A 22,483-nucleotide genomic window follows, 5' to 3' on the forward strand; every position below is an offset into this window, starting at 1 on the left:
TCATAATTATTGTGGTTAGGCTATGATAATCAATTTGCACAATGTCAACATAACTAGAGTAAAAGCCCGCTAGTTAGGCATCCTACGGTCTATCACTTTCAATAAACCGGCATCAGTCCAAAGTTCTAAAAAAATTTACCTTTCCAGTTAACATTTTCATTATCAATGTGCTCTTGTATTTTCCGCAATACACTGAGAAATAATCACTTCAATGCGTTAACAACATACACACAAAAGACAGAATATAATTGGGACATTTACTATGCTTTAACCAAAGTAAAATACAGGTGAAATAAGTATTTGCAATCTTAGTGTCATAAAATGTTATCATGTCATATTTACTTATCGTGCAGTGATAATGCCGTCTGAAATAACAATTATTTATTTTTCCATAATCACAAGATGACTCAACATAATGCCAAAATGACAGCATACTATATAAAACTAGCTGTAACCCGCAGGCTTTGCCCCGTTTAACTTCTTAATTTTCGAGATGAACTCGTTCGCATGGCTCAATCACGTCCTGGTTGAAGTTCGTTCGCTACGCTCAGTCACCTTTAGGTTGGAGCTCGTTCGCTGCGCTCACTTGCCTTCAGGTTAGCTCGTTCGCTTCGCTAACTCGCCTCCAGGTTGAAGTTCGTTCGCTATACTCACTCACCTTTTGGTTGCAAATTAGCTGTTGCCATAAATGTAAAAGAAATAATAGTGCTGCACCCTGTTGGTAATCCTTGTAACCTTAATGCTATTGAACATCATAGAACAGAACCAACTTGTTTAATTGAAACAGCTGTTAAGATTCATTAATTCAATTTCTCATAAGGTTAACATGGGAAACTACAGAGCCACTGGGGCAGAGCCGATTGGACGGATCACGAAATTGATGGTGTATAAACCTATTCCATGAAATTCTACACGTATGTACCAAGTTTCGTGGCAATCGGTTCAGCGGTGTCTGAGTTTATCACTGCCAAATATATATACAAACATCCTCTTTTATACTTACGAGGTGTTAGCCCGTCCTACGTACGGGAATTCAGTAGTCAGTTAAAACCGTGTACAATTCAGATCAGCTAGTTTACACATACTGTATAAAGACAAAGTTTCTTGCAGTTTTAATGTGAAAAATCATCTTGTAAACAAATGTTGTGTGACCAAATATGTTTTTATTCCACCATAGGCCTATACGATATGCATTTTAAATCCGATAATTTTACAATAAAACAGCAATTCTGCAATTTTTACGATGTGAAAAGCGTTGAAGTGAGATTTGCAGCCGATTCGCACAGATGCACACTGATTATAAGTAGCCTACAGTAGAGAGAGTAATAGTCAATTGAGAAGTGTATAGACGTAGTCAACGATACCACCTTCCATATCATACCTGCCTCTTCCATAATTATTATCACCACAATACAACTACCATACACAATTTCCAGTAGGTCTGAATAGAAACGACCTAAAATAAAACGATAATATCCAATAAAATTCACAGTACACATAATTTAACTTTGGTGTCCTAACATCAAAACTAATCGTCACACCTATCCTTTATATCAATTTCACTGCATTAATTGCTAAATAAATAAGTGTAAACAAAGAAAAGTACAAACAATAACAGTTTGTTTGGAAACAGCTGTTTGGTTCAAATAACATTCATTTAAAAAAAAAAGAAATGGTCACATGTAGCAGGAATATAAAAAGTAAACACGCTAGTAAAGCTAGTGACGTAATTGTCAATGTTTATTATCCATACCGTTATCAGTTCTATCCTTGATAATTACCCACCCTCATTGAATAAATGTACATCGTAATTTCCCATATTAGTTCATTTAAACTACAATATATTCATAGTTGAAATAAAAGTGATATTTTCACGTTTGGGGGCGCTGATATAGGCACCCCCAAACGTAACCACAACTGAACACGATTTCATAAAAGGATGGTTTGTCTAATTGCAGTATCCTAGGTCAATGTTGACGTTGTGTTCAATCTATGTCATCCATCTGTTTATCTTTGTATAAAACCCGGCTGAGGTTATGGTGGTTATTTAAAATCGTGATTCCTGATTATTCTTGATCTTCTTTTTATGACATCAATATTTCCGGGCCTAATCCAAACAAAGTTAAAGCAGACAAACATTAATTGTAAACAGAGAGCTACCATGAAGAATTAAAACATGTAAACATTGTTATTTTTCTAATCTTTCCTTGAAAAGTGGAGCATTAAAATAATTTGCATTCATCCATTTTTATTAAGACTCGTGTACAGAGCCTCGATTTGTACTGTGGTTTAATTAATTTTGGTCTAAACTATTTTAAACTGTGGTCTAATTATCTCTACTAATCTTACTTATTGCCTATAATCAATGACAAAAAAAGAGTAAATAAAATAACCTCATAGCTCCATAGTTTTTATTTAACCAGCTGTTAAAACAAATTATATTGCTCTAAAACAAATCGAAGATTGCTTTAAAAATAATTTGAACATCCTAGTATTTTACTATGTATATTTAATTAATCTGTCATCCTCTTACAGAAGAATTGAACGTATCAATGATTAGCATTACACATAGTATAAATACGTCAACCCTAAGTATGTCTTTACATTTTTATCCAAATGCTGAATTTGTGACACAAAAGCTAAATGTTTACAGCTGTTATGTTAAGCAAATTATTTTATGCCAAAAGCTAGTTTAGAATCTTAGCGTCGGTTGCTAGACTTTTAAAAAATTAAAACTTAATTTCTATAAAACTGGGACCCTAAACTAAAATTATGGCTTCGACATTCCCTAGTTCCTAAAATTATCTTTCTTTCAACACAAAAATCATGAAAATCGGTCTAGTGGTTGATTCAGAATCGTGAAATAAAAAAACACTGTTTCGTTTTAATATTATAGATAGATGAAGTACTAAAAACAATTTAAATTGGTAATTTACAATAAACAGGCCACAAACTATTGATAGGCTACGTAAACAATGTAAAGCGTAAATAATTCAAATTCATGTTAGTTTCCTCAAAAATGTTTTACTCAAATTTGTTAAAATTTTCATAGCATGAAATAACATTTTGGAATCCAGACAGAAAATGCAAAACTTATACAGTAAGACATCAATTAAATTGAATAGGACTGTAAGAAAGAAGATGCAACGAGAACGATAACTAATTGTTGTATAGTGATTTGTTGCTACCTAAAAATGGATCTCGCTACTACCGGTTCCAAAGAAAAGTAACAGTACCAAAAACCAACGTCAAAATATGGTTACGGACAGTTGGGTAGGCCTGTGTACCCACAGGAGATGAGCCATATATTGGCGGTGGTTAGCAGTCATCGAAGCACTGTCAATGCGTGAAAACCTTGTTTGTAAGCTATTAAAAAATGTTTATCTTCGGGCCAGAGACATAATGTGTTTATGTTTAAGATCCATACCGTTTCTGCTTCAATATTCGTATATATTACCCTAAGTTCGTTCGTATTGTAATATTTTAGCTACACAAATGGGTAAAATCAAAATATATCCTACCTCAAAGGAAAACAATTAAATTTAAAACGGTTGTAACTTAAGAAAGATGCAGCACCAACTATAACTAAGATTTAAAGTAGTGGTGTGTTGTGTTGTAAAAGTGACTCATGCTAACACTCGTTCTTGGAAAAAGTACAGTTACCAAAAATCTTGGTCAAAATGTGGTTATGTAAAATACAGGGTGTTTTTAAAAGAATGCCGGGATTTTAAATGATAATTGCTTGGGTACCATTCAAGGTAACTAAACGTTTTATATGTCAAATTGAAGCTTAAATAACTAAGTTTTGTTTCCCATTTACCATTTACCATCGATGTCTTCTCCGCCGTCCTTGTTGACAGGGGAATCGTCAATTTTCTTGTAATAGTGTATGTGTGTGAGAGTGTAATTGAGCATTGCTTTCCTATTTATTGTTTAGGTTATATTTGTGTTCGTTGATAAATCCAGTTAATTTATAATATGGTCGTTCAATAAGGTATTGTTTGAGTTGTTTTTTAAAAGCTTTATTTTCATTTATTTCTTTGAGTTTCTTTGGCAAGAGATTAAACATTTTGATCCCCATGTTGTTTGGGGTTTTGCTGGTTTTGTTTAGCCTATTGTACCCTAAGTCTAGATTTGTTTTGTTTCTGATGTTGTAGTTGTGACATTGGGTTCTGAGTTGGGGAGGATTTGATTTGATTGAGGTAATAGTTTCAAAAAGGTAAAGGGATATTACAGTTAGGATTTGGTTTTTGATAAAAAGAGGTTTGCAGTGGGCTTGTGGTTCATCTTGATCGATTTGTTCTATTATCCGAATTGCTTTCTTCTGTGAGGTTATTATTTTCTCGATGTGGATTTCATTTGCAGAGCTGGGGGCCTATTATGTCATATCTGATATGTGATGAAAAAATTGCATGATAAGCAGTTATAGTGATTTCTTTGTTTGTTAGGCTTCTAATTCTTCTTAACGCATATACAACTTGTGACAGCTTTCCACCCAGTTTTAGAAGGTGATCGTGCCATGTTAGGTTTTTGTCCAATATTATTCCAAGAAATTTAGTGTTAGTTTGTGAGTGTTCATCTGCAGTTGAATTTTCATTGTTATGGTTTGTAGGTTTGAAGTTTATTACTATTGTTTTCTGTTTATTTATTGTTAAGTTTATTTTGTTGCAAGTAGCTGTAGAGATTTGTAGGGTTTCGTTTGTTTTGGATTTTTGAAGTTCTACGTTTTTACCATCTGTTGGTGTGATGATTGTTGTGTCGTCTGCAAACATTATACAGGCACTGTCTTCTGTAAAATTGGTGGGAAATGAATTTATGTATGTTGTTAAGAAAAGCAGGGGGCCCAGTATGGAGCCCTGTGGAATTCCTTGATTGGTTGTCTGTAGTTTAGACCTGTATTTAATTTCATAGTAGTTCTTTGTGTATTCTATTTCGACTTGTTGCTTCCTGTTAGTTAAATAGTCTTGTATCCAATCTAATGCTTTATGAGTGATATTAAGTTGTTGAAGTTTTTTTATAAGAATTTTCCTGTCCAAGCTGTCAAATGCTTTTTCTATGTCCAAGAAGATACCGGTTGCTTGAGATTTATTTTCCCTTATATCAGTTATTTTATCACAAAGGGTTGCTAATGCTGTGTTAGTGGATTTACCATTCCGAAATCCATGCTGTGATTGCGTAATTTTATTATTATTTTCTAGAAAGTTCATCAATTGGGTATGTATGCTTTTTTTCTATGTTTAGACAGTGTTGGAAGGATAGATATTGGTCTATAGTTTGATATATTTGTTTTCTCTCCTTTCTTGAATTTTGGATAGACTAAGGCTATTTTTGCTAAGTCTGGTACTGTTGCTTGTCTAATTGATGCATTTATTACATTTAAAAGTGGTTCAACTATCTGATTTTTGCAATGCTTTACCATTTTGTTTATTATCTCATCTATCCCTGAGGAATTTTTAGGGGGTAGCTTAGATATCATTTGCTCAAGCTCTTTCTTGGTTATGGTTTTGAATTTTGATAGAGAGTCTGGTTTGGGTAGTGTCATGTCCGGTAGGTTGTCAAAATCAGTATTTAGTGTCTCTGTAGGTTTTTTCTTGCCAAGAGTGATGAAGTGAGTGTTAAATAATTTACATATCTTGGTAGGGTCGCTGATAAGTTGGTCTTCATCTATTAATTTTATCCCTTCGTTTTGTTTTTTATTGGGATTCTTTTCTCTATTTATGGTTGTCCAAAGTTCTTTATTTTTATTGGGGACATTCTTTATTTTCTCAATTATTGAGTTACTTTTTTGAAATTTAATTTCCAAGTCATAGTATCTTTTCAGCCTTTTGTGTAGTTCCTTGTCTTCATCTTTATTCGTCAATAAATATTTTTGTTCTGCCTGACGTAAAGTAGATCTCAATTTTACAAGCTTGTCATTCCGAAAATTTTTTTATTATTTTTGTTATTATAGGCTCTGTAGGTTTTGGGCATGATTTCTTCTATTTTTCCTTGGATAGTTTTCACTAGGTAGTTATATTTTTATTCACATCCTGAGTTGTATATATGTATGACCAGTCTTGATTTCCAAGTGATACTTTAAGCTCATCCAATTTTGAAGTTGTTATTTTTCTGGTTAGTCTTTTGATGGGGGGGGTTGGTTTTCATCTTAACTGCTTCCACTATACACTTTAAAGCCTGATGGTCAGAAATTGAGTTCCAGATAGATGATACTTTAAGTTTTGATAGGTTAACATTTGTACAGCACCAATCAATACATGTCTCAGATGTGGACGTTATTCTGGTAGGTTCAACCTCAATAGGTTTCAGGTTATGTTCTGTTAGTATATTTAAGAATTCTATTGTGTCAGGGTTTGTTTTTTTGAGGTAGTCAATGTTTATATCTCCCATAAATATAACTTTTTTGTTCTTGTGCGTAAAGTTTCATAAAAAATCGGAAAGTCTATTAAAAAATGTATTTAAATTGCCACTAGGTGATCTGTATCCTCCTATAATAATAGTTTGTTCTTTTACTAATTCGATTGCTGCAATTTCAATTGTTAATTCTTCTGTGAAATCCTGAATATTTATTTCATGAATTTGCTTGTGTTTCATCGTTTCTTTGATATAAATTGCTACTCCACCCCATTTATGAATCTGTCTGGAGAAATCAGAGGATAAAATATAATTAGGTATATTTGCTGTTTTTAGTTCTTCATTTGTTAGGCCATGTTCTGATATTATTAGTATATCTGGATTTATTTCATGGATTTAAAATAATAATTTTTCAATTTTTTTGTGAAGTCCTCTTTGGATATTTAGGTGATAAATTTTAAGGCTGGGGTTTTTATTTTCAGGATTTATTATGGGTTGATTGGTGTTTTTAGAATACGGAAGATGGGCTTGATCACTTGTGGCAATTAGGCTTGGGGGTTTTTTGATTTTGGACTATTGTTAAGGATTTTGGTAGTTTGGTCTCTGTTTTTAGCCAAGTCTGCAGTTGCCAGTGTATCCTCAGTCTCTGTCAGATCCAGAGTCACAAGGGACTCCTCAGTCGCTAGGCTTGGTTTGTCCTCAATCACTAGTTGGTCCGCTGGTTGATTTTCAGTTGGAGGTTTATCTTCAGTCGTTATGTGGCTTTTGGTTGTTTTGTGATTTTTGGTACCGGCAGGTGTTGTAGGCCTACTCATTCTTGGACAGGTTTTTGTAGTTGCTCGGGTTTGATTCGTAGTTTGGTCATCCCGGAGTGTAAGCTCCAAAGATTCACTCAAGGCTTTGTCTCCAATTAGAGGGTTTCCCCAAAAGAGCTAGTTATATCTACAAAATTTACATGTAGTTGTTCGCACATGAATCTAAGGGCATCATTTATTTGGTCGATGTAGCAGTCTCGAACATCCATCCTGTACAATATACTGTGCACATGCCATTTAGTTTCAGTATGGATTTTTTGAAGGGATTCGATTGTGTACCAGAGGGGTCTCATTACATGATTTGGCGTTGGGGCTAGCTGGACATTTTTTGATCCCATATTAATTATAACTTTATTAGGGAGTTATTTTTGGTGGCACAGGAATCTGCTTAGATCAGCAATTTTCCCTCCTGGCATAATTCTATAATGAATTACATGAGTGTCGGAGCATTTGATGGCAGTAACGGCTCTTTTAAGAATGGAGTCACTGATTATTAGAGCATCAGGCTCGTTTTTAACTTCTCTTGTGTTAGGTGTGTGTTTAGGGCTCGGCCTACTATCTTGAGCGAGTTTTGAGTTTGTGCTCAATGAGGTAGGAAATTGAGTATGTGGTGGGGGCATTAATTCTTTTTTGTATTTCTCGTCATTGGTTGTTGTATTTTGGATTATTTTTGTTGTAGACTCTGAGGCGATCTCTTCTTTTGTAATAGGCCTAGGCTTTTTTGAATTGCTGTCATTAGGTCTATTTATTGTGGTTGTGACTTGATCGTCCAGTAGGTGACCTTCAAGGTTTTCATTATTTTTCTTTATGATGCTGTATATGGTTGCTTCGAGTTTTTGTATGATTTCAATCTTCTTTGCTATAATTTCAGCCAGTTTCTCATTTTCTTTTGTTTTGTCCTTAAAGTTTTCCTTTAGTTCATTGAGGTCTTCCATTAGCAGGTCAATAATTTTTTCATATTCTTTGACTTTGTTCTTGTAGGTGTTGATCAGGTCCTGTTGATCGGTTGCGTCCTTGATTGGCTTAGATGTGTCCAGTGGTATTGGGTTGGATCGAGAGGCGAGTTCTCTTCGTTTTAGTTTTAGGCAGGATTTGCATGTCCATGTCATTAGGTATTCCTCGTCCATCATTGCTTTGTATTGTCTTGTCGTGATATGAGCACATCTTATATGGTACCAGTCTGAGCAGTCGCATTCTACTGCTTTGTCATCATCATATACTATACAGTTACATATTTTACAGTAAGTCTTATTTTCTAAAAGATCCAGCGGTGCTTGGTCATTTTTGTTGGATTGGGTTAAATTTTCATTTTGAGTAGACAGTTCTTCTGTCTTTGTCATTTTTTTTTTTTAGGGTAGGGTTGTACAAAGGAAGTAAGGTAAGGGGAGACTTTAGTTGGAATGGTTAAAATTGGAGGGTGGAGAGTCCCTGATTTTAGACTGTAGTAATAAAGACTGTAGCAATAAAAGATGTACATGCAATGAAATGTCTATTAATTGTTCCTCGTTGGCCGTTATGCCAGAACTGCTAAGGGAACTTTTTACATGGAATGCCCATTCTGATGAATGAGGAAGATAAAGAATATATAGGCCTACACCACATTATTACTTCCATAGCCAATATTGAGTCTAATCAACAAGAATTGAATGATGGAAATGTCCTAGATGGTCGTTCTCAGTTCCAGATGGCACCTGTTTTTGGGACAGAAGTTGGACCCTCTCGCCCCAAGTAAGTCGGGTCATGAACAATAGTATTAAAAGTCTTGGTTTCGGTAATTGTTATAAATAAACCTGGACAAATGTAGCTGCAAACATAATCCTTTTCATTTTTGGTGTAATAATTATGCCAAAATTAATTTTTTCCATGACAAAAATACATAACTTAAATAAATTTATATAAACTATTTTTAACACAATATATACGATGGATATATTATATTATATAGGTTAGTGCTCCAAAACCTGTTTTCTATCCTTACTAATGTAAAACAACAGCAGGCTAATCGGTTATATGAATTAATTTGGAAAAAACGCCTGAAAAATCAATTTAGAAAATAATTTTTATATTATTTTGAGAATATCTTTAAAACTAATGCATATACATAAGAAATGAATATAACCATTCTTGTAGAGAATTTCATCATCTTTCTTTTTATAATTTACATTTTTTCCGTACGACGCACGGTTTTCAGTGTAGAAGTAAAAAACTAAAAAATGGGGTCTTTCCCCCCCTCCCCCGCTGAAGCAGCAGGGCCAGGGGCGGGGACTTTTGGTATTTTTATCTTCTAACTACCCCGAACACATTCCCGCAGAAAAAAAATTTCCCCCTCTCCATGTCCTCTACACCCCTCTTATGAGCATTCATTGACTGGACTATATTGGAAAAGCGAGTTTAGCAGAAAAAAACACCGTAACGATCACAACGAAATCATAAAGGTACGTCTTCCAAATCGCAGTAACAACCGCGATCACCCACTGCAGTTGTGATTATTTACCTGATACAACAGCCATCAAAACGCCGTTAGTTAGTGGTAACCACGATAGTAGGCTATTGGTGATGATGATTTAAAAATGTAAGTTTCCCAGCCTAATACAACACTGACTTACGGTATTATTCCCGGTTATAAAAACTTAAGTAGATCACCCACTGCAGGTGTGATTATTTACTTGATACCAACACCATGGAAACACCGTTAATGAGTGGAATCCTCGATTGTAGGCTATTGGTGACGATAATTAAAAAATTTTAAGTTTCCCAGTTTTATACAACACTGATTTACGGTATTTTTTCCAGTTGTCAAAACTCAAATTTAATTTACAGTTACACGTTATTGTACTTGCGATCAATTAAATCCGGTATGTAAGTCAAAAGATCACTTGATGTATCTCACCTGTTCAATGAATGGTTTTCGATTTGCTTACAAAATGTGATTGGAAATGTTGCAGTATTTGTAAACTACATTCACTGTAAACATATCAGTGACAGTTAGAGGTGAGAATCTTAATCCAAACAGCTGTTCGTTATTTCATAAATGACGTATGTTTTAAAAATTGAGAGAAAATTTGATAAAAATTGTACAAAATTGTGTTTTTGATAGTTCATTATTTTATTTCCAAAGTAGCGAGGCCATATTTTAATAGCCAAAGACACTCTCACCAATCCAGTCAATACACAAAAATGATTTGAATCTTGATCGGTACTCTAGTTTTCTAGGAGTAGGCCGCGTAAATTGACATTTTGGCGTTACAGACAGAATGACAGAGAGAGACAGACAGACAGACGGACAGAAATTTAGATAAGACTCGTTTCGGCTTTCTTAGGCTATTGAAACATAAAAAAAAAAAAACTGCATGATTCTACGCAATGTACAGACAAAACTGTAATTTTATTTATATAGATTATGTGTGTTTGATATTTGGTTAATGATAAAGTAAAAAATTAATTCTGTAGTTTTAAGATCACACTTTTCATAGACTAAATATTATTTTACAAAACATAGGAATAATTTCCTTTTCTTATATTGGGTTAAAAATGTTTAATATCGTTTGCCAGCTGAAGCACAACATTTTTATTTAAATAAGTTAATTCTACTTTATGTTTAATTTTTATACATATATAATTTATTTTTGTAATTTTAGCTTAATGTACTTAACAGAATAATTTTTATTTTTAACAACCCATATGTTACATTCTTTAAAATTTATCATTGTATTTTTAAACATAAACATAACCTTCAGTTTTGTGATGTGTCTGATGATGCCAGCACAGATGGCGAAAGGCCTCATAAAATTAAAAATTCTTAAAATATTGGTGAGTTTTTTATTTAAAATTTATATTCATTCCAATATTACCAGTTCTTCTTGAAGATGTTAATTTAAATTTGTTTAAAAGTGAACTATTTTGCTGGTACCAACTATAAAAAAATATGTTGGGTTCCTAATGTGGTACCTTTGCTTTAACCTCAAAACCCATGTGACCTCCTTGTTATCTGAGATACTCGTTAACTAAAGTAGTCTTGGTCCCCAAACCTCAATTAATTGGGAATGTACTGTATTGTTTTAATTCTAGTTTTTAAATTATTATGCCGTGTGTTTTGCTGTTGTGTCAACAAGGACACACTCCTTATGGATGTGTGATCCGCTCAAATCACCCTTTTTATTGTTAAAGTAAATGTTTTATTTCTGGCATTGATATTAGTTTTTAGTGTTTCGACTGGATGTTCTTTTGTATTCCTGTTTGTAAATTCATTGTTATTAAATCTTAGGCCCTAATAACAAGGCCATCCTGGACACTTTTTACTGTTTTGGAGCATTCAAACATTCACACTTATTTGTCTTTTAAAGTCAGTTATACAAAGTGTTCATTTTGTATTTGTTGTAAATTCTTGATTCTTTTAATATCCCGGTATTGCTGAATTCCTGAACTTGCCGGATAGCGAGCAACTACTGTTATGGTATAAAGTTATAATTTCGATATTATGTTCTAGTTCTTGCATGAAGTCGCTGCTCACAGTCAATACAACCAGATGGATGCCAGTAATCTTGCTATTGTCTGGGTTCCTAATCTGATGCCATTCAAAACAGGCCGTGTTGATGACAAGCAGGCTTTTGAGAAACGTCTTGCTATTGTTCAGGTCTGTAACACTGCACTGTAAGTTCTTCTACTTAGTCATAGTTCATAGTACTTAATCCACAGTTAGTTCATCTACTTCAAACCATTAACATACTTTTCATAACTCCAGCTGCATATAAAAAGTACTAATTTTCTATGTTCAGTAAAAACTCACTATCTTGACAATTTGTGAACCCAGAGAATGTCGAGTTTGGGGGTTGTCGAGAAATGAAATGAAATATTACTTTATTATCACAAAATCATTTCACAGATCCAGCGTTAGCTGGTGAAACAGGTGATATTGTCAGAGATCTTAAACACTAAGTTACATAACAAAACTAAAATCCACATAGCTTAAACTAAAATATATTTACTTATCATTTAAATAATCGGAAATCTTATAATAATTTTTCTGTAAAAGGTATCATTTGAAATCATTTTTTAATTTTGAAATACTGTTAATTTCTTTGAAATTAGTGGGTAGACTGTTGTAAAGCCTTAATCCCATATAATAAGGAGATCTTTCATATAAACAAAGGCGATGTATTGCAAGACAGAAAAGAACATTGCATATTACGCTGTGAGTTTAGTTTTTAAATCTATTACATTTCTCAAAACATACATTTGAAAGCAAGTCGTATTTGATTTACCAACTACCATTTTTATGTGTTTTCCATGTTAAATTCTTATCGATATCTAAACCCAAAAATTTTGCATTTTCAGTTAAGGATATAATATTATTATCATAAGATAATTCAACAGTGGAGTTTTGCCTATTCTGAATTGTTTGAAATAACATCACCTGTGTTTTAGAATTATTAAGTTTTAGCCCGTTGGCTGTAAACCAATTAGATAAATTAAGAATAGAAAGACTGATTTCTTGTTTAAGATTTTGCAAATTATTTGATTTAACTATTGCTGTAGTGTCATCAGCATATAAGATAAGGTTAGACGATACATTTCGAGGTAAGTCATTAATAAATGTTAATAAATGCAAGGGGCCTAGTATTGACCATTGTGGAACCCCACATTTAGTGTTAAGGCCCGTTTTGCCAGAAGCGTCTCGTGCGTCTATCGCTCAGCGATTATCGCACCGCGTCTATCGCTGCCCACTGCTTTGCATTGTTTTAGGTCAGTCTATTTTGCCAGAAGCGTCTATCGCTACAGCCGCCAGCGTCTGTAACTGAGACGCTAGCGTCTGACGCGGACCACTGCTCCTGGAGCAGACGGAGACGCAGTCGCTAGCGATTATTACTGGAATAAGCACGTGTTTAGGTGTTGACTTAACTTTTGTTTCCTCAAATAAGTTGTTTTCAAGTTTAGTGACATGTCACAATCAAAGTGGGGATTTAATAGTGAAGAAGATGAAACATTGAAACACTAGATGAAACTAGTGAAACTTGGTCTCATCAGAGCGGAGGGGATTTACAATTAACAATTTAAAATATCCCTCTTCAGGTCTCTTTAAAAACATAGTGAGCACTTCTTCCCTACGTTTGCCCCTTATTTCTAATATCTCTTCATCGTCTAATTCCTAAGCTAACAAATACTTTACTATTTGATTTTTACAGCTCATTTTCAGAAACATTCGATTTGCCACCAAAGCAAACCACTCACTGATCAAATAATCACAAGAAACAGACGCTTCTGGCAAAATAGGCCCAAGCGATAGACGCTGAGCGATTATCGCTAAGCGTCAGACGCATCAGACGCTTCTGGCAAAACGGGCCTTTAAGCCACTGTGAAATACATTTTTTACCATTTTTTACGATTATTGTTCTTTGATGTCTGTTAGTCAAATATGAATGCATCCAAGACAGAGCCATATCAGAAAATTCATAATATTCAAGTTTACTCATTCATTAATCCTATACTCTAATACGAGCAATGTTTGCTTGTATGTATGTATGCTTGCTGCTTGTACCAAGATCTCGAAAACGGCTCCGACGATTTTCTTCAAATGTTGTAAATAGATTATTTTTGGCCTAAAAACGAGTTTACTACAGTCAGAACTGCCAACAAAAATCTAATAACGTAGAAAAATTAAACTGAAAGTCACATATTTTTAACATTAGTCTTATGGGTTGCTAAGTAACAATGTTGGTTGAATTAAATAACAAGGAATAAGTAAACAAAGACTTGAAGTTGTAGCATGTGTTCATAATACGCCAACTACCCACAGTATACTAGCAAATTACAAATACAGTACAAAAGGGGAAAACACGCGACTTACACATAAACATAAACGGGGTTTTTGACTAAACATTATGTTTATGTATGTGTACGTCGAGTGTGACATTATATGATTTTGTATATTAACGACGCCACTAAGGCTGAACGTCTAATGATGGCACGAAGATGCTGAAACGGCCGTAGCAATGTTACAACTACTATGATCTGATTGACAAAGGTAACTCTATTTATTGATTTAGTCACAAGATCAGCTCAGGGGCTAAAAAATAGGGATTTTAATAACTAATTTAGCCAAAATTGGTGGCAGATGTTGATAGAAGACGCCGGCCAAATTGGGTTGGTGCCAGAATGTCTGTATGATCATCTTCCCAGCTGGCAGACTTCACTCTCTCTTTCTAGTCATGACGAGCTCGAGCACTCCAAACATCGATACAAGAAGAAGAAACGCAGAAGTGGATCCCTCACAAGTAAACAAACACCCATTTTTTATGCTTTGTTACTGTACATGGCTGTATTAGACCATATGAATGTTAATAGATTAGATAGAGTCGCCTTTTCAGCAAATTGCTAGTGGATTTAGGTATGGAAGATGGATCCCCCGATAAGTAGGGAGATAAATTATTAACAGCTTTTATTGTTTTGTTGCTTCTATAGTAGTACTTCAGCTTCTAGATTTGCTCAAAGTTGTGTTAACAAACAAAAGTATTAGGGCTAACACTTAGTAGAGGTATATAATCAATGCTAAAACCATAAAACTATTCACTAATGCACCTGGTTGCCAATTTGGTGTAAACTATTTGTACTCTTATCTTTGCAATATAAGATATACTTTATGTTTTAATGGTTTGCTCCCAATGTTCTGAATTTACTCCATGCATTTTTCAATACAAATTCCATTTTAACCTTTTAACAATGCCAAAAGAGCCCAAAATCATAAAATTTGTGCAAGAAGAGTACTGTTTGAGTGGGAACACTATTAATGCAATTTGGACTGTTAACACGAGAAATTGTGTTCAACAAAAATCCCCTTTGGGTATATAGGTTAACAAAGTTATTGACTGTTATTTTGTGAAGGAATGATAAGCGGAATAAAGAAAATGGTGAAAAATAAGGTGTCTGAGGAAGTAGAGGTGACAACTCCAGACAACTCAGTGTCTGTTGCGCATACTCCACGGATCATGTCTACAGGCAAGAAGAGGAAGGCTAGTGAATCAAACCTGACTGCGTTTTCTACTAAAAAGAGGTAACTTACACCCCTTACACATTCAAACATCAATAATAGATCTAAAACCCTGCACATTTATTGCAATAAAATCTTGTCTTGTATATGAACTTTTGTATTAATTTGCATTGTAAAATAGTTGGTCAATCTAGTAGTTACAGTTTTCACCCAACAATCACTAGGCCACTTGTTTGTTTGTAAGAGAATCTTGACACACACTCTTACAAGGTTCAAAACTGGATCATAGAAAGTAGAAACATCATCTCTCATCTTGTTCATTCCACCCGTTATTCTTGTTGTCTTGCCTCTTTCTCTTTCTTTTTGCCTAAGGTCTGCCTGTGCTAAAGTTTGTATGTGTGAGGGTCACCTAATTCTCTTGGGCAGGTTTCAGTTAGTGGAAAATGGTATTTGTACCCTTGTAGGTGAGTAGGCAACCAACTTATGAAAAGTATGATTCATCAATCAACTAATGTAGCAATGGATACGGAAAGTAAATAAAAGAAACGTCTTATAACACTTAAAACATATATTTACGCTTATACTGTCACTCACAAGACGGTAAATATACAAAAAAGATGGTAAGTGGTAACCAAAAAGATGGTAACCACTTACCATCTTTTTTGTATATTTACCGTCTTGTGAGTAACAGTATAATCGTAAATATATGTTTTAAGTGTTATAAGACGTTTCTTTTATTTACTTTCTGTAAATTTAATAACACGTACAATGCTGATCAAGAAGTTATTTAGCAATGGATGGTACTAAAGTTCTACTGAAGATGTTAGTAAAATGATATAAGTTAAATTAATGATTGACTTTTAAATTTTGCTCTATTTTAATTTGTGTTGATACAACATAACATTTACATATGAGTCAACAATCTTCAAAGAAATGTTGACTATTCAACAACAAATTTAAATAGAAAGCTCTGGAAAAAATAAAAATAGCCTTTTTTTCATGCGCTCTGTCAGCTTTTGAGTTTCGAGTTAACCAGACTGTTGAGTTACCGGCTGTCGAGTTAGTGAGGTTTTACTGTAGTAGACATAACGGTAACAAAGGCTATTTTTGTATTAGGTTATTGAGTTTCATCTCTGTACTAATAATGTTTTAAAATTAATTAATCGCAAAAATAAATCCATAAAATAGAATAATAAAATAAAAATAAAATAGATTCAAATTTCATTAACACATGACAAGATTCGCAAGTCATGGTTTTCAATACAAGGTTCTAACCCTTTTTAACATTTTCTTTACTATGATACACTCTTTTTTGTAGTTGTTTTATTTTTATTTTTTTACACATTGATGAATGTAACTGTCAAAAAATCTTGATGTAATGGTTTAATGGGATGAATACAATAATCATAGATAATCAACTATGTGGACACAAATACATTTGTCAATGTCTAGCAATTGAATGCTTTTGTGAACTTACAGTATAACCCCTCTTATCCGACCTCAGAATAACCAAATCCTCCGGATATCCGACCTAGAGTCCGACCGTCTACTTGTTTCTTGTCTGAGGCGATAACACCGAGTGTGATCGCTTAACCCTAAGGCCGATCGCGGATGTTGCCGTAATCGCAGCAGACGATTACCATTGTTGCCGATAGCGGGTGTTACCGCTGTCGCGGGAGACGTCTAAACGTTACGCTCACGGGTGTTGCCGCTGGCGCGAGATACGATTACCGATGTCGTGGGAGACGAGTAGTGATGTTGTGGAGACTGCAGGTTATGCTCCTCCCGATATTCGACCTTTTGGCCGTCCCGACCGTGGCCCGGTCCTGTCATGGTCGGATATGAGGTGTTATACAGTATTGGTTATGTGTTATGTGTGAGTAGTTGCTTTTGTACAGTAGTGTGTTGTGTGGTGTAGGAAAGACTTGCTTGAGTCTCTTCCCAATGGGGCCATACTGCCAGACATCTGCACTGCAACACACCTCACCCCACGAGTCCTGCTACCTCAGCCGTAAGTAGTTGCACCATCCTGTATGTTACAGTGTGTAGTGAAGATTCATAAGATCAGCAATTTAAAGAGCGGCTGTTAAGTTTAACACTACATTACAGTCTCTATAAAATTTTTTGTTGAGCTTTAGCCTTAAAATTGTTATTGCACTCTCATTTACAACCAGAGGTGCCCACAGGAGGGTTTGATGTCGCAAGTTGCAACATGATTGATATGATTTTTGGGGGGATTCAAGCCACTGGTTGGTTAGAATTATTGATTACTGAATGCAATAGTGAATTATTTATAAAATCCACCTATAATTAGTTTTTTATATTAATTGGCAATTTTAAAAGCAAAATTGTCCATGCAAATTGGATTAAAAGTTTGATTCAAAAGCTTAAATTCCCATAAATTTGCAGTGTAATTTAAAGAAGTGTTGGGGACACCCCCCCCTGCATTTTAACTGTGGGTTAGCCCCCAGACCTGGGTTAAACAAGGAATTTTGAGGGGGGGGGGTTCTGCGACGTAAGCTTTGGTGGTGATGGGCACCCCTGTTTACAACACACATTGTGATTTATGTTTTATCATCATTGTTGCTATGTTAGCTGCGGAGAGCTACCTTCTGCCACTGGGTGTTGGTCCACCTACAGAACCAAGTGAGGGGGGCCCTAGACTAAGGTGTAATGCGATCCGTGCCAAGAGTCTTGTGGCACTGGGGGCCTAATATTCAGTGTCTTAACGGAGCCTTCTGGGAACCAGGGGTAACCCAGTCGTACACACCCCTTACCTCTCTAATCGGGTCACTGGGGAGGTGGACTTAAATACCTGGTATTCGTGAGAACAATGTAGACAGTCTGACCCAAATGGAGGAGGAAGGTCTACTGAAATCTGACGATGACGACAAGCTCGCAGAAACCGGAAAGGAACGAAAAACGACTTTCCAGGGGCGAGTTGCAAAGATGGAGGATAGCGGATGCTTTAGCCAAAGGCGAAAAGGTGCTATCCAGAAGTGAGAGGAGGCTGGTGTGGGCTGCCAAGCACCCTAACTCTGCTGCCTGCAAAGCCAGTTCCTCCGGGAACTAGGATGCTGGGAAAAAGCAGAGCAAGGGTGGTACCCCCAAAGCTGACTCTAATGAAGCCTCCAGGAAGAAAGGTGGAGGCTGTGCTGACGCAGCCACAAAGGATTGGCTGGTCAAGCAAGTTCAGGAGCTGAGACCTTTCAGGGAAATCTCGCTACGGCTTGCCCCAGCCAGAGACCTTGTGAAAGCTGTGAAGGTATATTTATGTGCCCAGCCCTACAAGGTCTGCGTATGAGATCCCTCGTACGAAAATCGACTTTCCAGGGGTGAGTTGCAAAGACGGAGGATAGCGGATGCTTTAGCCAAAGGCGAAAAGGTGCTATCCAGAAGTGAGAGGAGGCTGGTGTGGGCTGCCAAGCACCCTAACTCTGCTGCCTGTAAAGCCAGTTCCTCCGGGAACTAGGATGCTGGGAAAAAGCAGGTCAAGGGTGGTACCCCCAAAGCTGACTCTAATGAGGCCTCCAGGAAGAAAGGTGGAGGCTGTGCTGACGCAGCCACAAAGGATTGGCTGGTCAAGCAAGTTCAGGAGCTGAGTCCTTTCAGGGAAATCTCGCTACGGCTTGCCCCAGCCAGAGACCTTGTGAAAGCTGTGAAGGTATATTTAGGTGCCCAGCCCTACAAGGTCTGGGTATGAGATCCCTTGGCCTATTGATGGGAGACCAAAGGGAAGAACAGGTCACCATAGTCAAGAGGCTCTCACGGTTCACCAAGGACCTGGGATTTGACGGAGAATGAGGACCTGTGAACGAGGGTGCACAATAAGCTGTTCTAGCTGCGATGCAATCCCATGGTAACTTGTAAGCCTGGCCCTCTATTAAAAAAAAAAAAAAAAAAAAATCATTGTTGCTATCCTAGCTAATTAGATTATACTCCGACTTGCACAAAGCTTCTCACTGTCTGCCAATTATACTTGTACTACCAATAGATTACTTACTTACTTGGCAATTACCAATTGCCTATTACTTATAGATTAGGTGACTGTTATGCTATTGTTATAGTGTGGGGCACCAAAAGTTTTTTTACACCAAACTAAACTCACAGATAAAGTAAATACTGTACGTACCCTTGGATTGCTAGTTACTCCTAAAGCAAATATTTTATATTTCTCCTTAATTTTGGAAGGTTTTCACAATTTTGATGTGACCGCGTTGAGCTTTTGTTTTTGTGATTGAAGTATCTGCGAAGTATCCGAAGATGGGCGATCAATACTTAAGCCGCAATTGCAGGTGATGTTCATTGTTTGGCCATGATTACGAGAGAAGGTGATGATGTTCATGATTTTGTTGTGTCTGACCTTGGATGATGTTCTGGATTTCATGTTAGCTTCATACTAATGACTTAAAAAAAATAATAATTTCCAAACTTAAGTTCGGAATAGTTGAAGTTTTAAATAACAGGGTTTGTTGTAATGGAACTCTACTCTAATTAAATATCATCATCACCTGTGATCATGACCAAAATTTGTCTGTGAACAATGATTGTGCAACCTAGAATCACAGATTTTTGCAACATGTTGTGTTTATATAGAAACTATTGTACATTTTTAAGGCAGAGAAAATAAGAATAGATTTCTGGTGTCAACTTTGCAGAACCCTTTTAACAATCCTATATTGAAAAATCCCTTACTTGCTTGGCTTTACTTGAAATTGGTTTAATGCTTGATCACTAATCACTGAAACTAAAAGTTCACACAGTTTTTTTACAAATTGTAGTGCCGAATTGCATCACAGTTTGAAACACAAATTAATTGTAGCCTAATTTTTTTTTTTATATTTTCAGTGTCACAAGAAATGTTATGGGCTGTGAAGTAGGTCAGAAATCTCAAAGCCGTTTCTACATCAACAAGAGTGAAGGGTAAGTCTCTTCTTACCTAGTAACTTCCAGTCATTAGATGTAAACTCTGAAATTAAAATACAGATTAATGTTTATATGTAAATATGCTTCAAGAAGTTAGCAAAACGGGGTAAATAAGTCAAAACTCATACAGGAATGACTTGATTAAAAGTGATTCACCCAAATCAGTCCAGTCACAGACGAGTCACAGTTCAGTCAGTTGTATCCGAAATTTGTCAGTCAACTGTCCGTCAGTCATCAATCATTTTACTTACATTGATGTTACAGTCAAGCTTATTTATACTAATAGAAGATTAAACTTAGTTATTTTAATATTTTAAGTTGACATAAGAAAGTAAAATAAAGAACTTTAATTAAAACTACCATAAATTTTACAAACATATTCGTGAAACACGTACGTCACATGACCATCAGGCGACCGAAAAATCCCAAAATATTCGTTGGGAGTAAATCTAACATTGACTGACGGACGCTGGCAGAGTGACAGACAGACCTGCGTCGGAACTACCCCAGATGAGTGTAGATAGTGCAACTGGAAATCTACTGAAGAATATTTTTTTCACTATGTCACGACTGTTGTGATGGGACTCATTTGTGTGAATCTACCTTTAGAGTAATTTTTACTATCGATCACAATTAGTTATGTGTCAATACCAAAATGTATCGATCCTCAATACCAATACTTAAAAAAATCATTCTCAACACAGATACCATTTCTTAACTTTACCAAATCTTCTGTATGAATTTGTTATGTTATACCAATTCATGTATTTATTCCTTCAATAAAGTAGAGTATGTCCGTCCATTTTAGAGTAGCCTAATAAAAACTATGTAAAGATGGAAAAAAAATTAAAATCCTAAATTTCCCCCGCTGTAACGGAAACATTATCATCACCTTCTGTGATTGTGACAAAATCATTAACATCTCTCGCAGTCCTATAGACACGTCGGGTATCAGTATCCGCATTAACTTTTAACGATGAATTCTCGATTCAGATACCAGTTTCCCAAGTATCGAGAATTGATACATTCCTAATAACAATTCACAATACAGATACTCCCCTCAATAATTTACTATTGCTTCAAAACAGAAGAGCAGCTGGTATAATGGGTACAGTTCCACAGAAAACTTGCAATATATTATCGGTTTCAATATCAATATACCGATTTTGATTTGGTTCGATATATCGTTTCTAAAATATGTGATTGAGTCATGATCTGTTTAAGTTTTTATTAATTTTTCATAAATAAAACTCAATCAATAGTATCAATATTTAAAAAATATACATATATTTTTTGTAAGTTTACAATAACTAAAACTTAATATAATTACTGCATACCGTTTGAAAATTTATAATTTCTTCCATTTTTAGTCTTTCAAATAAAAAAAAACCAAGGATAAAATAAAGAAACAACTTTGTCAGTGTTTTTGTCATTGTTTTTATTTATATAATAATTATGGTAAAATTAAATTCAATGTGATCTTTATTTCGAACTGAATCGTAATCAATATACAGGGTGGCTGGTCATCAGTGTTACAAAATTTTTTTGGCGGAATTACAAAGTAAATGCAGTGTAATGATGCATATAAAAGGTTCCAAGTCCAAAAATTAGCTTCCCAAAGAATTATTTTATGTTTTTCAAAAATAACTATGTTTTCAAACTTAATACAGCTATTTCTCAATTACCGGTAAATGGATTTGAGTAGACAATGTCATTTTCGTGTTCTACATTAAATTTTGAATAAGAATAATGGAAAATGACGGAGGATCAGTTGTAAAAACCCCATTGTAAATAGATTCAAAGATAAAAATTAAGATGTTTCATAAAAATTTAAAAAACATTGGTCTATTGTATTTGTTCACACCCTGTATACAAGAAAGTGGCCGATTATGTTAAAAACTGCGCCATTTTATAAGCTTTCTAACCATATGCTACACTATTGAAGTTTAGATATTCTGTTGTTTGTTTTAGTGGTTTGAATACCAGAAAACAGGGTGTCTTTAACATTTAAAACATAGAAAGCCGGCATGTATTAAGCAAAAGTTGTATTTTTGTTTCAGCTTGAACAGTAAAAACAGTAAAAAAGTTCCCTGTTTCCTGGTATTCAAACCACTAAAACAAACAACAGAATATCTAAACCTCAATAGTGTAGCATATGGTTAGAAAGCTTATAAAATGGCGCAGTTTTCAACATAATCGGCCACTTTCTTGCATACAGGGTGTGAACAAATACAATAGACCAATGTTTTTTTTAAATTTTTATGAAACATTTTAATTTTTATCTTTGAATCTTTTTACAATGGGGTTTTTACAACTGATCCTCCGTCATTTTCCGTTATTCTTATTCAAAATTTAATGTAGAACACGAAAATGACATTGTCTACTCAAATCCATTTACCGGTAATTG

General features: G+C 35.0%; 1 protein-coding gene across 2 annotated transcripts in view; it reads left to right on the forward strand.

Annotated features, from left to right (window-relative positions):
• LOC128986312 (rho GTPase-activating protein 11A-like) overlaps positions 1–22,483 on the forward strand; it is a 46,861-nt gene that overhangs the window by 16,421 nt on the left and 7,957 nt on the right. The window contains exons 5-9 of one of the 2 annotated variants that reach the window (XM_054406630.1): positions 11,653–11,799; positions 14,278–14,437; positions 15,045–15,213; positions 17,069–17,161; positions 19,999–20,073. In XM_054406630.1, the coding sequence (XP_054262605.1) occupies positions 11,653–11,799; positions 14,278–14,437; positions 15,045–15,213; positions 17,069–17,161; positions 19,999–20,073 (644 nt within the window). The remainder of the gene's footprint in view (positions 1–11,652; positions 11,800–14,277; positions 14,438–15,044; positions 15,214–17,068; positions 17,162–19,998; positions 20,074–22,483) is intronic. The other variant, XM_054406638.1, reaches the window with a different exon arrangement.

This window comes from Macrosteles quadrilineatus, unplaced genomic scaffold (genome assembly GCF_028750875.1).
Source record: "Macrosteles quadrilineatus isolate MER2022 unplaced genomic scaffold, UCM_ALF_1.0 Scaffold_1__1_contigs__length_201487025, whole genome shotgun sequence".
Taxonomy (NCBI): Eukaryota; Metazoa; Arthropoda; class Insecta; order Hemiptera; family Cicadellidae; genus Macrosteles; species Macrosteles quadrilineatus.